The 17,106-nt window shown below is 46.9% G+C and overlaps 1 protein-coding gene across 4 annotated transcripts in view; it reads right to left on the bottom strand.

The window, feature by feature from the left end:
* Positions 1-17,106, bottom strand: part of LOC149332760 (homeobox protein Meis1-like) — a 410,486-nt gene that overhangs the window by 308,354 nt on the left and 85,026 nt on the right. For 2 of the 4 annotated variants that reach the window (XM_089558348.1, XM_089558350.1), the window contains exons 3-5: positions 9,865-10,006; positions 7,044-7,094; positions 4,895-4,945 (exon numbers count right to left, since the gene is read on the bottom strand). In XM_089558348.1, coding sequence (XP_089414474.1) covers positions 4,895-4,945; positions 7,044-7,094; positions 9,865-10,006 — 244 coding nt within the window. Of the gene's footprint in view, positions 1-4,894; positions 4,946-7,043; positions 7,095-7,913; positions 7,965-9,864; positions 10,007-17,106 lie in introns of all 4 variants that reach the window. The other 2 variants (XM_089558347.1, XM_089558349.1) reach the window with 1 other exon arrangement.

The raw sequence follows: 17,106 nt of genomic DNA, 5'->3' as shown, positions 1-17,106 counted from the left end.
ACTGCACTGTGCTTCAACTTTCTTCTTTCATCCACACCTTGACACTTAGTTTTTTTCCTCTGGACAAACCCGACACATCGGACGTTTCTCCATTGCCGCCTTCTGTATAACGCCTGAAATCTATTCTTACCTGCATCACTTTATTTTTATTTTTGTCTCGCGTTCCTCGAGAGCAGACGCACCGCTTTTCTACATAAGCGTCAATCAGAGCCACGGCGACGGCGCTCAAGGCGGCGTTCCCATTCGCCGAGAGGGGGCAGCGCGCGCAAGCGGGCAAGCGTGATTACAGTGCTTGTCACTCACTCGGGCGTCCCGGTGGGCGTACTACTGCGCATATAGGTGAGGAGGTGGGAAGGCGGATGATGCGTGTGCACCGCGCGTCGTCTCTGCGTAGCAGCGCGGCCTCGAGGGCTCGGCCCAGCGGCGCGCCCGGCGTCGTTTCTTCAAAAGAGGCCGCTCCTCCCTTTCCTTTCCTCCTCGCCCCCTTTTATCTGCCCCTCTCTCGAGGCGCAAGGTGCACTCGGTGGCCAGATTGTCGGGCTTTTTTGCAGCTGCTTGCGAACACCGCACAGTACTTGCTAAGCACTGCACCAGATATCTAATGATGGTGTTAAGTGATTATGATTACGATGACGACACTGTACACTCTTTGTCAAAAGTTTGGAGCCCAGGGGGTTTGCTTCTAACCCTCGCAGTGGGACTCCTGTAACATTCGTGGTAGTCCTACCCATTGGAGGAGGCAGGACCAGAAATCATCTTACCTTCAGGAAATTTAGAGTGCTGGAGATGTATTACGAACCAGACAGCGTGCTTCAGAAGCAAACCCCCTGGGCTCCAAACTTTTGACAAAGGCTGTACATATCTTGCAAGGTACAGTCTTTGTCAAAAGTAACCAGGCTGCATGGTTTGCTTCTAGCTCGTACATCGGAGCCCTTACAGCTTCCCTGAAGCTGAAATGGTCGTTAAAGGTAAGGACTGGGGGTCTTCTTACCTTCCAACACCTTTTGATCTTCAGGAAAGTCACAAGGGCTCCACTATACAAGCAAGAAGCAAACCATGCAGCTTGGTTACTTTTGACAAAGACTGTACAAATCTTGCAAGGTACTTTTCTCGAGTGGCACAGCTTCGCACGCCTGGACTTCTACTTTGCGACATCATCATCACTAGTCGAAACTGGTGCAGGGCGGAGGCCTCGTTCAAAGACGTCAAATTAACCCCGTCCTGGGCCAGCACTGGCCACATTCTTAAATAAAATTCCTTAATATCTTCACTGCATCTCACTTTCAGCCGGCCCCGATTGCGTTTGCCTTCGCTAGATGTCCACTCTGACGCCCAACTAAGAGACCTACACTATTCAGTTCGTCCTGTTACATGTCCTGCCTGTGTCAGTATCCGCTCCTCGACGTCAGCTCACTTCAATTCTTTGTTTTCCAGAACGCCAAAGCAAGGACTGCTGAGCAAAAATCTGCAGTAGGCGGCTCGTATAGGACCCCAAGCGCTCCAAATTAGTGGAACATGTGAGTTCCAGAGTTTAGAGAGAGTTCAGAGTTCCCAAATTAGTGGAACATGTGAACTTCCCTCCCTGCTCTTTGTGTTCTTTAGAGTTCCATGTTGCCATAAGACCTGCGCTAACCGGCCGAGTGTTGTAGTAAGCACTTTATGCTACATAAAAAGAAGAAAACTACATGAACCGCATTCCTTTAGTACAGACGGTCAGTAGTTCTCCGCTACACCCTTTTTCGCTTTTAGAAGCTATCCCTAATGTGTCTGCAAACGTACGTTTCGGCTATGCAGTGGTAGGTAGCGCACATTCTCTGCAATCGTTTGGAACGTCTCAGGAGCTCGTTCTATTCCCAGCAGACGTCAGTCTCATACTTGCCGGAAAGCGATTATGCAGAGCAGCCTAAAACTGCTCAGCATGTTCAGGCAGTTTACGTCCGCATGCTCATCTTTTTGGGCCACTGATGAGTAAAGAGAGAGAGAGAGATGCAACTGCGCATGATAGGCACCGGAAATTCCCCTGTCTCTCCCTCTCCCAATGGAATGATCCCGAGAAAAAAAAAATAAACGGGTAGCGAGTGGCAGTGACATGTATAGAGGAGTACCTGTGTACTACGGAAAAACATGCTAGCGGCAAAGGATACCACAAATGCGCAAGCAACGCAAATAAAACGTGTGACAGCGCTGTAGAGAACAACCTGTTTGGAAAACAACGCTGGCGAAAAACAAAACTAGTGGAAAAAACGTTACGAAAAGCAACGTTGGTCGAAAGTAACGTTTGTGGAAAACAACGTTTGTGGGAAACAACGCTTGTGATAAACTTGGTGGAAGTCAACATTGGTGGCAAGCGACGTCGGTGGAAAATCTGATGGAAAACAAATATTGGCGAAAAGCAACTTTGGTCGAAAACAATGTTAGTGTAAAAAACGTTTGTCGAAAACAGCGCTGCTGGAAAGCGACGTCGACGCAAAATTTGGCGGAAAACGATCTTTGGGACAAACAACGTGGGTGGAAAACAACGTCGATGGAAAAAATTTGGTGGAAAACCGTATTTACGAAAAACGTCATTGGTGGAACAGTGTTGGAAAGCAAAGCTGGTGGGAAGCAACGTCGACGGCAAAATTTTGGTGGAAAACAATATTAGCGAAAAACATCGTTGATGGAAACACTGGTGAAAACAATGTCGGTGCTTAAAAATGACGGTTGGAAATGACGTTATCGGAAAATAACGTCGGTTCAAAAGGCACAGCGAGCGAATTCATCGCGAGCTGCTGTGAATTATTGCTATTATTTTTACCTATCCATGCAGCGACCACGCTCTCACACACGAGCGGCGGATGCAGCCGTCCAGAGAACAACAACAACGACAAAACTGCAGCAAGAAAGACTACAGAAGAAACAGACTACACCAAGAAAGGCGCCAAAAACAAAGCAAAGACAAAAGAGCCGAGCCCGAGCGAAGATAATGCGTCGAGCCGCGGCAACGGCGTGCAAAAGAACAACAGGCGCGTCCCGTGCTTGGTGGGCCGTCACCGCGCCGCGGCCCCACCACCACACACCGACGGACAATGGCGAGAGAGAGGCCGACGCTCAAACTAAGCGTGACGTGACGGCTCCGTGACAGGTACCCATCACGACCCTGCCCGGAACGCCACGGGGCTCGGTTGTTTCCCGGCCCCTTTGGCTCTTTGTTTATTCGACTTTGCAGGAGGCTTAAGGCAATGCACGACCAGAACAAAAAAAAAAAAAGACGCAAAAAAGTGTTCAAAGTACGCCACGGGCTATGCAGTTCAAAGTGAAACAACTCCACCGCGAGGCCAGCCATCGCTGTGGCCGATACAAAAGGCCAAGGACTGGACGAGAAGACGAGCTTAAAGGTCCAGGACAGACGTTGGCAGCATGACGACGTGCGCACAGCCTAGGTCTCGCACGGCAATGAAGGCGTCCCAGACCTGTCAGCGGTATCATTGTCGACTCCAGGGAAGTAATACAAAGCGCGAGAGGAGGCGGGAACTAGTGTCATGCGAGGCTACGGCAGATAAGAAACGCCATCACAACCGCATGTCAAGACACGGTTTGAGCCAAGCGTCCTCCGATAGCCCACGCTGCACGAGCCGTCTATAAAGGACACCACGACAAAGCGGACATTCCACGTCCGTTTCTACCATGAGAGTTTTAAAAACAGAATAAAGCCAAATTTCACAACCGTGATAACGGCCGCCATTACCAGTACGGTTAATTAGACTACAGGACAAAGACCTCTGACAACGGGCTTTAGTGCCAAGGACCTTTGTTAACCCTGTTCATGCGTATCTGTGGTTAAGTCAGGAACCGATTAGTGACCTATGAACTTCACGTATTGTCTAATAGCAGAGTTGGTTGGCGTGTTTCGCGAATGTTCACCCCGATCTCTCCGCTGTTGTGAAGGTATTGCAACTGGCTCAGCTCTCAGCTCTGCTGCAGTATATTTCTTGACCTTACCATGCTGACCCATTCTTCAAGTCGCCCGCATGTTGGCATTACATATGTTACTCTGTTGCTTGTTATCTTCTTCGCATCTTTGATGTCCTGCACAAGTGCACCTATTTCTCCTTGTTATGGCTATAATACTACTACAGATTTGAGTGACATGCTACGGGCCCTTTTCCTTCGCGTCGCCTTCCCTTCTCTTCGACCAACTGAGCCGCCATCTCATAGGTAGCCGATCTAAGCCATAAACTCTTGTATCCTTTCGGGATTGCTACGCAGCGAAGAGTACTTAGAGCAACTAACCAGTTACAACTCAGATATCACGCCTTCAAATCCGATTTTTATGCTGCGAACTTCTTAGAGATCCCCCGCAGGGATACACATATTACGTTTTGTATATAGATGATCCAATACTATGCATAGAGTAGGGCCTAAAGGCAGAATAAATTTCTTTTTGCCCATCCGCTGTGAATAAACTTTTTTAGGCTCAAGTGAATAGGAAGCCTCTTCGAATATGCGAAGTATCTGGAATACGTATAGATGTTGATAGCGGAGTTTATTCATACAACCTATTCATAATCTATAGACTGTCTATGGACACGTGCTCGGTCATGGACACACAGCAAGTGTAAGCGTAAACACTAGCCGAAGAGGCAACCACGGAGCACTCTCACATGCTCCCGCCACCGTATCTTTGTGTCTGACGCCTGGCTGCTGAACCCAGGTCACGGGTTCGACTCCGGTCGCGGCGGCCGCATATCAGCCAGGATGAAATGCAAAACGCCTTTGAATACTAAAGTATCGGTGCAAATTAAAGAACCCGAAAAGGTGTAAATTAATACGGAACCTGCCACTCCAATACATGTCGTATAGTCCACAAAGTGGCTGTGGCCCGTAAAACTACGTGTAAAAACATGCAACTCACCTTTTCGAGCTCTAGAAGGTGAAACCTGAGGACTTGGATGGCTTGCACCATCTGTTTGGAATCGATTGAGGGAGGAAAAAACGTCAGAAAAGTGAATTAGCACGGGTAGTGCAGACACCGATCTAGTGTTTAAAAACACGGCTACGTGTATAGGAGTGCGGCAACGCACAGAATGTAACGCGTCATAAGGGTTTAGCGTCGGCGAATCAACATGCACGGCACATGAAACTTATTTTGCCACAGCAGAATTGATAGACTGTCAGATACTGTAGAAACAGCCTACTTTGCATGCAGACTTTAGCAAAGGATCACGCGCGAAACAAATGCATAGCTTAAGAACTGAAAAAAAAAAAAAAAGATCCTATCTCTGCGTTTTGCTTTCAATGTGCCAGAAATAAAAAGCAGACATGCAATCACTAGCAGATAAGTTCAGTCACTGTGCTAATATTCAAGATCGTTAAAGTGACGAGTTTACATCAGAGGCAACGTCTCTCCAAAATGATATATACGTTTTGCAGACCATCGAAAACAGCGTATTCTTGCGGCATGCCAGAGTTAAGCTGACAGTGTAGCTTAAACATGTCCGGTTATGAATGGCGTCCAGACGAAAACAAGTTTCACAACACTGGACGAAGCAGGTGACTGGGAAGCAAAACGGATAGGCGCGTGGATAATTGCCGTCGACGATACGCTAAACGAATACGGTTGAGGATAATCGCCCTCGGCAGCACGACGAAAGGCTCAACGCAACTGCGTCGCGCCAGTAAGGGCATTTCTGGTGCGAATTCACGCGATAATTTAACAGCGGGCACCGGTGACGTAAGCAAGCCAGTAACCAGAACACGATCGCCCGTTTCATCGGTGTTACAAAGGCCAACACGAAATGAGCACAGCCTATGCGTAGATATTTCGTTGCTATCTAGTCCTGCGTTTGGTAAGAAAAAGGTTGACGTTGGCACTGCCTGCTAGCCACATCAGCGTTACGATATGTTACAGTAAGTTGCTCCACCGTAGACAGCTCCGCATACGCTGTTGACACTATGAAGCCACTACACTACGCTGAGACTACACTACACTGACACTACACTGACACTACACTGACACTACACTGACACTACACTGACACTACACTGGCACTACACTGACACTACACTGACACTACACTGACACTACACTGACACTACACTGACACTACACTGACACTACACTACGAAGCAAAATTTTCCTTAAATTAACTGGTGGCTGCTGTGATGCGTTGCTTGTTTATCCACATACCCAACTGAAGGCACTGAATTTTTTAAGACGACTACTCAATGGCCGCAAACAGCATACAGATATCAGTACACAGATACCACGAGCTCATCGACTATGCGGTCGGTCGTGGGTGCACAGTTTAATCCAGAAAATCCACGAAAAATGCTATCCCTGTAACAAAACAAGCGCCTCTCGAAACTTCTGCCCCGCGGCCTGATCTCGCAGTGAGACTCCTTTTTGTGTCTTGCTTAAACCAGTAATTATAGGCGCAGGCCAACTCGGGAGCAACCGAAATTCTTGGCAACAGTGTAGAATTAGCAGAGCAGCTTGGTTTTTCGGAAGGATCGTTGTGAGATTCGAAAAGCACTAACAGCGAGAGTTTAATACAGAAATACTGACTGCCGGTAAGTGTAACGAACAAGGCAATCTTTACATACTCAGTTATCCTTTTATTCTACACAGCAACTGTTTGTTCATTATTTTTTTTTTTGATAGGAACAAGATTTGACAGTAAAAACAGCCTGCATCAGCGCATATATATATGTTCCTCTGCAAGACACAACAGCATCAACAGTTAGTAGCTTGGCCTAAAGTGTCTTCGCTCCCCCGCATATTCTCCCTATCCGACGCTAGCGCAAGTAGAACGAAAGTTTCTATGGCCACCAGCTCTTATGACCCGACAACAGAGTAAAAAAATATTTGATACGACTTACGAAATACGACATCTAAACAGAAATATTTAATTGGCCCGCGCGATAGAGGTTTCTTCAGTACACTCTCACAAGATACAAGCAGATTTAAAACAACAAACAAGCACTTGTTGAAGGCAATGCACAGGTCAATTTGGGCTGGGACGGGCGGGAGAGTAAAGGGGAGGTCTTCAGGAGATACTTACGAGGCTGTCTAACTCAGGGTTGGGAAGGTAATATTGTTTGTCTTGCCTAGTCTGAAAGACGAACAAAAACAAAGGGGCGGGGAGGGGGGTGTTGTGGGGGAGGGGGAAAGACCAGAAGAGAAAAAAGGCCAGGAGAGATGCAAGAAATAGAGAGAAAGAAAGAAAGAAAGAAAGAAAGGAAAGAAAGAAAGAAAGAAAGACAGAAAGAAAGAAAGACAGAAAGAAAGAAAGAAAGAAAGAAAGAAAGAAAGACAGAAAGAAAGAAAGACAGAAAGAAAGAAAGAAAGAAAGAAAGAAAGAAAGAGAGAGGAGGTAGAGTGAAACATAGGGGGAAATGTGGAAGGCAAAAGGCGTGACGAGCATGCACGGTCAATGGAGAAAGGGGGAAAATTAGGGAGAGGATGGCGCAATAGTGGGAACGGACAGTGTGAAGAGCAGCAAGCGCAAAATAAAAGGTCATGTGCCAGGCAAATCGTGGCGAAAAGCGAGCGCCATGCGAGCACGAAAGGAGAAAAGCGTTTGGATTAAAACACAGCACAAAGTGACGTGAAAAAGCGACACAAGGGGTAGGTGAGAAAAGTATTGGTCACATGGGGTTTAAGGGTTACAAGCAAAATCAGCGATTCAATTGTGTTCCCAAAGAAGTGGGTAGAAGTTGGCAAATACAGAGGCAAAGAGAATAAAAAGCAATGGCGAGGCGCGCAGAAAAAAAAATGCGTTGGCAAGATGTGACAGCAATCGTATAGCAAGAAGATACAGTCGTGATAGGAAAGTGAGGTGGGGAAGATTGGGTTGTGTATGGGGAGAAGGGAAACACGGGGGAAAGGGAGGATCTTGGTTAAGAGCACGGTCAATAAAAATGGTACTTACAAGAGAGTCTAACTCCTCATTTGAAGTGTACTGAGGATATTCGGTCATTATCTGCAATGCAGAAGGGGGAAGAAAAAAAAAACGGAGGGACAGAAAGTGGAGAGAGAGAGAAAGAGAGAAATGGAGAGTGATGCAACGTTGTGAAGACATGCAAGCAAACGTACAGCGTAGCACAATGTAAGATAACAATTCAATAACAGTAGTGATAACATTTGAAACAATGAAGAGCAGTTGCATACATGCTAAGAGCTGTCAAAATTACATTTCATGTAGCTTCCTTACATTTTTCCTGCGTGTTTGTGCCGAAGAACGTAACTCACAAAACAATGGCAAAACAATGACTGCAGAAGACAACAAAAGTTAAGCAACATGCACAGCCAGGAAAATGGAAGAAAGGGCAATGTGTATCGGTATTAACAGCAAATAGCATGAATAGAGAAATCATTTAGAAGTTCACACTGCTGTCAAGAAACGAGAAGTACGATATTATTTCAACATAGGCGCACAAAAAAAAATTGAAGACAACCTTCTCACATTAGTGTACATTTATCAGTTCAGCTTTCCTTCGTCTTCTGCGTTTTAAAGCGACATTCAGGTACAACCTTTGTCAGAAGTTTGGAGCCCAGGGGGTTTTCTTTTGAGCCACACTGTGTCGTTCTTAATGGATCTCTAGCGCTCCAAATTTCCTGGACATGAGAAGATTTCTGGTACTAGCTGCCTCCTGCAGTAGGTAGGACTTCCATGAATACTCCTGTAGTCCCAATATAAAGCTTAGAAGTAAACCCCCTGGGCTCTAAACTTTTGACAAAGACTGTACCTATCGGTTTCATAGAAATCCTGACCCTGCTTTTAAACGCGCTCGCATGGCGGTCTAACAAGTTCTGGTGAAAGCTGAGTTTGACTTAAGTTTTAAAATTAATAATAAAAAATATACTTTCCGTCATGACATAGAACGACCATGACGGAACGAGCGCACTGGCTGCTGATCGTCTCTGCAGCCGGTAAAAAAAAACTAGAAAGAAGTTCGACAAGCCTTAAAAGATTTAAAGTTTCAAAGGATCCACCAACTTCCACTAATAAGCAGAAAATTCTCAAGCCCAAGGCCACGTCTTGGCTCCAGGTTTACTTAGGCCAAATACAAAATCCTAACTAAAGATTCTTTCAGTCCAGGAAAGTTGGCAACCCTGCTGTGCAGAGCTGGTTTACAACATAAGAGTTTCTTACTATTACCTAGAGGGAAAGCTGGCAACCCGTCTATGGGAGTTTGCATGGAGGCCCCTCGAGACCACTTCAGCCACCGTGGGCGCTCAAGGCATCATGGGGCGGTGAGCTACCGACTGCAGAACTACAACTTTTGGCAAAAAAATAATAGAAATATAAAGCTGTTCGATAACTACGAATGTCCTAACATTCAATATCCTGTCTGCAAATTGCAACAAAAGAGCAGAAAAGCATGTAAATGCAAAGTTTGCCAAAAATAATAGATCGCTAGCTTTCCTATTGGAACACTACAAAAACTAACATTTCGTGATTAACAGGCGGATTTTTAAAAGCAAATATGTCTAAAAAAAGCGTTGTTGCTTAAACACTTTAATAGGTTTTTAATGGCATTTCAGAAAAGTGAAACCTTTTATTGGCGTCGTGTGTCGTTGCGGTTTCACTACTACGGCTTTTGCACACTGCGTTCGCGCGAAAGTCGTCTGCGCACACAAGAACAGCATTTTCGGAATGAGACATCTTAGTAGTGCCACTCCATGTTCCCGGAAAATTACGACTGTCCCGCAACAAGTAGCTCACCGTCCCATGATGCTTTGAGCGTCCATGATGGCTGAAGTGCAGTGCCGCCTGCTTTCCCTCTAGGTGATAGTAAGAAACTCTATGGGTTTACAATAACCATCAACGCAACAGGGTTGCCAAGCTCCGCGACGCCGCAAGGAAGCGGCCGGCGTACCTGCTTGGCGAACACCGCGATGTCCTCGTTGAAGGATTCGGAGGAACACACGTCCCCACCGGCGATTCCCGGCTCTCGGGGCGTGCACGTGGCCAGCTCGCACTTTTCGAAGATCAGCGCCAGAAGGGGAAACAGTGGGTGTCTGCAAAGTGGCAGGGAGAGAAAAAAAAAAACGCCGTGTCGGCAACACACCTGACGCACTGGAGTGGCGCATGCGACAGGATGCACAAGACTGCAGGAGCATGGATGACAAAAATCTTGCCTTCACAACAGAATTTAAAGGGGCTGCGAACCACTGCTTGGGGGGATACCGACTATACTTCAGGTGGATTCTTTATGTCACACAGATGCTGACTTAAAAAGAATTACAGTAATCGATGCACAGGAACGGGAGTTATTCAATGAAGAAATTTCAAAATACAAGCAAACAAAACGCTGCCCTCAACTCAATTTTGGCGGGGCTTCCCACTCCTATTTCGCTCTCCCAATGACGGCACCTGGCGCAACCAATCAAAACAGTCCGCCAGAAAACGTCGCGGAAGTTTGCACTCCATGGTTGCCTGCTCTCTGTAACTCGTTCTTGCTGAGACTGGCAGCGTCATTTCCAGGCCAGAGCCCCTGGCGGCGTATTTTTATTTTACTTGCTTTGCAGGGCTTTTATCTAAGACAAACAAGTTGTTTTTGTTGATCTAATATAAAACACAGACAGGTGACAAAATGTTTCTCTATTTATTCACACAATTTGCAGTATATTTACTGTCTGTACAATCATCAAGCTCGCGCCAGGTGATGTCATATCCGTTGCTGAAACCCGCCACTGTGTGGGGACACCATCAGAGCCATTAATTTGTTTTTGGGAGGACTTCAAAATATTAAAAAAACAGAATATACGCGGTATTACCGACGCTAATAGCACCATTGTAACTTACTGTATGCGATCAACAGGAAAAATAGTCAACTAAGAATGTTTCTGGGCCCCTTTAAGATTAAAGTCTTAATTACTTCACATTTCAACGATGCATGCTTCTAGCAGCAGGAACAACGAAATGAATGCACTATGTCCGATACAACTTAAGAACGAAGCATCTTATCCACAATAAAGGACCCCCCTTCCAACCAATGGCGTCGGCCGATTCTCCTGAACCTGCGAGCGTGACAGTGCACGGAGCGGACTATCCTCGACAATGCAGGTAGGAGGGACGATCCCCTTTCATGGAAGGGACTTCACATGGAAATGCACGCACGCGGAGGGCCGTGCTCCATTATGCATCACAGTGAAAATGGCTCCAATGAATAGCATTCGAAAAAAGAAGTAATCGCATATGAGAGGATAATGCAACCAGGTTAATCATACAAATGCGGTGAGCTTTGCAAGAAAAGAAATCAGGGCAGGATAAGCATATAATCAGTCATAAGTGAGTACTTTCAGATATACAATAATAAATGGTCTATGAGAGCGCGAACACAATAAACGTAAATCATTAACTTGCGGTAGAAACTTCAAATATTCTCGCACCACTGTATAAGCACAGAAATTTAGCCAACGCACACACTGTAAGAAGCACTGGGCTAAGAAAGCGTGAAATGGCCGAAGGCCAAAACGAACCGATGCCAAAAAAGAGGCGCCTCTTCCGAAAAGTTCGAAACAGAAGCGCCGACCGAACAATCAAGTTTGGTTTGGTTTTGGTTTTATGGGGTTTAACGACCCAAAGCGACTGAGGCTGTGAGAGACGCCGTAGTGGAGGGCTCCGGAAACGTCGACCGCCTGTGGTTCTTTAACGTGCACTGACATCGCACAGTACACGAGCCTCTAGAATTTCTCCTCCAAAGAAATTCAACCGCCGCGGCCGGGATCGAACCCGCGTTTTTCGGGTCAGCAGCCGAGCACCATAACCACTGAGCCACCGCGGCGGCCCAGAGCAATCAAGTAATTAAACACAAGAGAGCATCGTGAATGACATAACGAACAAGACGACGTCCATGTATCGATCCATCCCCAAACCACGAATTTTATTTTATTTTCTTTATTTTTTCCATAAGCCGAGGGATCCAAAAAGCCAGTCGCTAAAATGACGCCACCGCACAACGAAGAGAGGACTACCAGCCGAACAAAGGCCTTCGCTCGCTCACTGAGTTTCGAAGCTGGCAAGCTATATATACGGTATATGATAATAATCATGCGGAGGTGCTCTCGGGCGCGCTGGACCGCACTTGTCACCTCCGAAAGCTCGCCGAATCGGACACGCTTTGAGGCCGCTGCTCGTAGCACGCGCCCCCCTCATTTCCATACCCGCCACCGTCACGGCTTCAGCACCGCTGCTGCACACGCCAGACAATGGAGCCTGCGTCGCGGCAAAGGCGGCGGCGGCGTCGGTCCGATGAAGAATGCGCTGCCTGCCCCAGTGCACTATGCATACCATTACGCCCTCCCCGGGCACGCGGAACGTCTCTGTCGCTCGCGCGCCCATTTGAATACTCGCGCACACACGCCATGCGACGTCAGCCTTTTCGCAGTTATTGCGAGGAGGCCATTCGCGGGGGTGGTAAAGGTGAAGAAAGAAACAAAGAAAGATAGAAAGAGAGATAAAGAAAAGAGAGAAAGGGAGAAAGAACGAGAAAGGGAGAAAGAAATAGAGAGAGAAAAAGAGAGAGAGAAAGAGAAAGAAAGAAAGTGAGAAAGAATGAAAGAGAGATTGGTTTGGTTTGGTTTGGTTTGGTTTATTGTTGTTTAACGTCCCAACGCGACTCAGGCTATGAGAGACGCCGTAGTAAAAGGCTCCGGAAATTTCGACCACCTGGGGTTCTTTAACGTGCACTGAAATCGCACAGTACTCACGAGCCTCTAAAATTTCACCTCCATCGAAATTCGAACGCCACGGCCGGGATCGAACCCGCGTCTTTCGGGTCAGCAAAGAAAGAGAGAGAGAGAAAGAAAGAGAGAGAGAGAAAGAGAGAGAAAGAAAGAGAAACAAAGAAAGAGAGAAACAAAGAAAGAGAGAAACAAAGAAACAAAGAGAAACAAAGAAAGAAAGAAAGAGAAACGAAGAAAGAGAGAAAGAAAGAGAAACATAGAAAGAAAGAGAGAAGGAAAGAGAGGAAGGAAGGAAGGAAGGAAAGAGAGGAAGGAAGGAAGGAAGGAAGGAAGGAAGGAAGGAAGGAAGGAAGGAAGGAAGGAAGGAAGGAAGGAAGGAAGGAAGGAAGGAAGGAAGGAAGGAAGGAAGGAAGGAAGAACACTGCTTACGGTGTTTCGCGGCTGGAACACTTGAGAACAACCTGTCGTGCTCCGCCTCTTTAGAAGTGAATATGACTACGCCGCCCATTACAAGAACTGTCATCTGCAATCCGCCGATTTTCCGCGCCTCACCGAAATCATTCCACAGAAAATACTGAAAGGAACTGCAAATTTCCTCTCAGAGAAAAGGCGAAGGAGTATGGAGGTGGCAAGAAGCTCCTCCTATTGAGCACTGAATGAGTGGCACGCAGCAACTTAAAGGACCGCTATTGACATTCTGTACACTATCTGTAGAAGCCCATGAGCATTCCCCGGCATACGCGTTATAGTATGTGCAAATATATACATTGCGTAAGCTAAGTCAATGCGTAAGCCATAAGTCAATGCAAATTTATTGCACAGAAACAGGAAGACCTTGTCAGCAACTGCGTCCATCTAGCAATGAATACGAATAGTGCCCTTATTTCCATCTGCAGATGGGCGAAAAACAACCATCTGCATTCTAAACCTCTTTGTCAGTCTCTTGGTCAAGCTAACTTTTTGCGGTTTGTGGAAAGTGAATGCGAATTGCCTCACTGCATAAAGAGAGTAAAGGCACCCCGTAGGCGGCGATGACAAAATGTGTGTAGAACAGTGAATATAAACGTTGCGTCATCACTTCCAAATAGTGCTCGTCTGCAATGTACAGATTTTTTTTTTTTTTTCCAGGGAGATTTTTAAGGTCGACGTTGATTTCCAGTGACAGCTCGGGGCTTTCGTGCACTTAGACAGCTTCTTGAAAACCGAAGACTTCCTCGCCGAAAGAGGCAGAAGATTGTGAAGCACAGTCTACCTGGAGAACGCAGAGAAACTGTTTACCAAAAGTTCGTTCACATGACATAGGCTTCCTGCAGACTTCAATTGACAGAATATAAAAGTTTTTCTCTTTCGTCCGTGTACGCGCACTTGTCGCCGAACGTCCACCTATATAGTTATTTAGCTGGAATGCAGAAACAACACTGACTATTACCATATACATCACCGGCATTATCATATACATCATTTTATGACTTATTTATCGTATTGTTCATTATGCGATCGGGTGTGTAATAGTTTTCATTTAAACAAAACCTCTTGCAATATTTTCTCATGTTTCGCTCACCGCTACCTATCGATGCTAATGACTGTATATATTTTTTTACAATTGTCTTTACAAGAGGTCCTGTCCACAGTCTCTGACTTTGGGACCTCCATCTGTAATCCAGTGTTTTTGTAACCTGTAACCTGCAACATGCAATAAACAAAACTTCAAACTGATAAACAGAGAGGTCAGGTCAATCCTCTCTCGCAATACCAGTATTGAACTTTGGATTCATTTTCTAAGTGAAAAAATTGTTCTTGTCACACATATCCGCATCGGACTCTGGGTACAATGCATTGCGAATATGGCCCAAAAGGGAGTGCTGGTGGGACCGTAAAAAAAAATGGCTGAGGCTTAGCTAAGGTTAAGCCTAGTCACATGCGAAGCATATTGATGGCTAGGCTTGGTAATACATGGCTTTCCTTGGTTGAATACTTGGTCATTTTAATACAACCACTAGACGTGTAGCAAGGATTGGAGGCGCACAACCAAAGCGACGGCGCGAGGTGGGCCCCCGTTTCTCCAATGTCGTGACGTCATGTATCACGTGATTTGGAGGCGCACAGCGACGGCGCGAGGTGGGCCCCCGTTTCTCCACTGCCGTGACGTCATCGTGTCACGTGGTGTGACGTCATGTATCACGTGATTTGGAGGCGCACAACCACGGTGAAGGGCTGAAGTGGTAGCTAAAGTAGTATGCTTCGCATAAAACACGGCATGCATTTTTTTTTCGCTTGCTGGGAGGCATGAAGTCTGTCCGCGCGCGCGCACTTCTGGCGTGGGGCCGAGAAGCGAGATAATGCTGAATCATAGCTGCCTACGATAACCGCCCTGCCAGACACACGCAGGCATCTCGGGAAGGCGCGAAAGAAATAAGTCGACCATTAAGGCTCAGTTCGCACCACACGCATATATAAACTCGGCGCATACAAGACACCGCACGAAACGTACTTGCTCACCCACCGTCCCTACCTCTCCTCCTCCTCTTACGAAGCACAGCTCAAAACCAGCAAACGACCAGCAACCACACACACGCAAAACAAAACAAGAAAACAAGGGCCCTACACACGATCCGCTGTCTGCGCGCAGTTGTCGACTCAGAAAATGCGCATATATTTGCAGTTTTTTTTTTTTTTCGAGCGAGCGCAAGAGAAGAGAGAAGGGGGATGTATAGAGCTTGCAGGTGCATTTTCGAACGATGGTATTTTTCTTCTTGCTTTTTTCCCTCCTTTGACTTTTGTGGATACGCTGTGATTTTTTTTCCTTTTCTTTTGTCTTTCTTTCTGGAGAGTTTGAAGCAAGCACACCTATATTCGTCCCGAGGCCGGGTTGTTCTCCGTCGGCTGCCCGCGTGTGCGGCCCACCGCCTCCTTTGTTACCGGCTGAGCAGTTGACGTCAGCAGCAGCGGGAGCAGCACAAGCGAGCAGCATACAGCGACGATGACGACACGGTGTCATCGCCTCGAACGGGCTTACAAGCGAGTCTGCGGCACGGGCCGTAGGACAGGTGGCTTGGTCGATTGGGGAGTCGGCTCTTGTAGGAGAACGGAGGGGGGGGGGGGGGGGGGGGGGTGCTGCGAAGTGCTCGTCCTCGTGTAACGCGAACGAGACAATGTTGAAGCAGGAGAGTGGTCCGTTCTGTGCTGTGTTCTAAATGTTCATCTTCACTTTGCGCTAGTTTCTTTCAAGATGTAGGTTTCACTGCGCTCTTGGAACGCCATTCCGCTAGCCTTGCATGAGTACTACTCACACGCACTGATCTGAATCGCGCATGCACTTGGTCTTTCGTGTGCTCTGATCACCCGCAGATGCACTCGAGCTCACAAGAAGTGAAGCTGAGGTACCGTCATAGAATACCTTCATGGAGTACTTTCACAGAGTGATGTTCGCTCAAGTGGCTCAAACAGAATAATGCTCGGGAAGTTTCCATCGCACACTATCAGTTTTTGCCTTTTTAAGCTCAAATCCCTCATTTGCTACAGGTTGTTGAAATTGCGTGTCCCGCGGGCGCTGCCAGTTCCTGTAGGCTGCCTGCAGTGGTCTCAGGTAAGGGCTAGCGCAGCAATGCCCGCCTTAGCACATTAATGTCACTGTGCTTGATGGAATGCACACGTGCTTAGCAGCGATACGTAATACCCTAATGCACATGTATACAAGAGGGGAGGGGGGCAAGGGGTCCCAGGTTCTTCTCGAAATGAAACGTCCCCCATTTTTCGATGCGAAAAATTACGTTGGGCTCCTTCCGAAAAACAATTCGTGGCTACGTGCCTGCATACACTACATCTGCACACTAAACGTTTGCACAGTTTTCTTACAATAATCTGCCACAAACACTGAGGACAAACGTCGTGCGGCGCCTCACCGCGGCAGTGTGAGCGTGACCGGCCTGACTTAAAGATTTCGCCGACGTACTGAAGAATTTGTGAGGACACCTGAGGGCACCTCGACTGCAAGGACAAAGCTGGAGTCAAAACTCCAACTTGAGATCGAACTGAGCTCAAAATTATTGGAAGATCAGTTGTAGATGTACAGAACACTTAAGAACGTACCGGTCACCATTCCTTTTTGGACATGTTTCTTCTCTCCCTAACCATTTCCCGCCTCTGGATACTTATAGCACCGGCGCTCGAATCTACATAAGTACTAAGACCCGCATAGTAACTCAACAAATAAGGCTCGACGGATTCAAGCTCCCAGTCGACACGCGGACGGGTATAGGACGAGTCTTTGAGCAAACGCCCTCGTAACCACAGGTATAATAGCTGCTAAGGGTGTCCGTCCAAAGTTTGCCGTTCATAACATCATTCGTTTCGCGTTCTTTTTTTGCAGTTACTTTTTCCCGGCCCTTGCCGCTGCCTGGCTCAGAGAGGAGAACACTCGCCGCACGAAC

The sequence above is a fragment of the Amblyomma mixtum genome, chromosome 8, assembly GCF_055824585.1.
Source record: "Amblyomma mixtum isolate Tamu chromosome 8, ASM5582458v1, whole genome shotgun sequence".
In the NCBI taxonomy this organism is placed as follows: domain Eukaryota; kingdom Metazoa; phylum Arthropoda; class Arachnida; order Ixodida; family Ixodidae; genus Amblyomma; species Amblyomma mixtum.
Note: the sequence above shows the minus strand (reverse complement) of the source record. Positions and strands in the feature narration are given on the sequence as shown.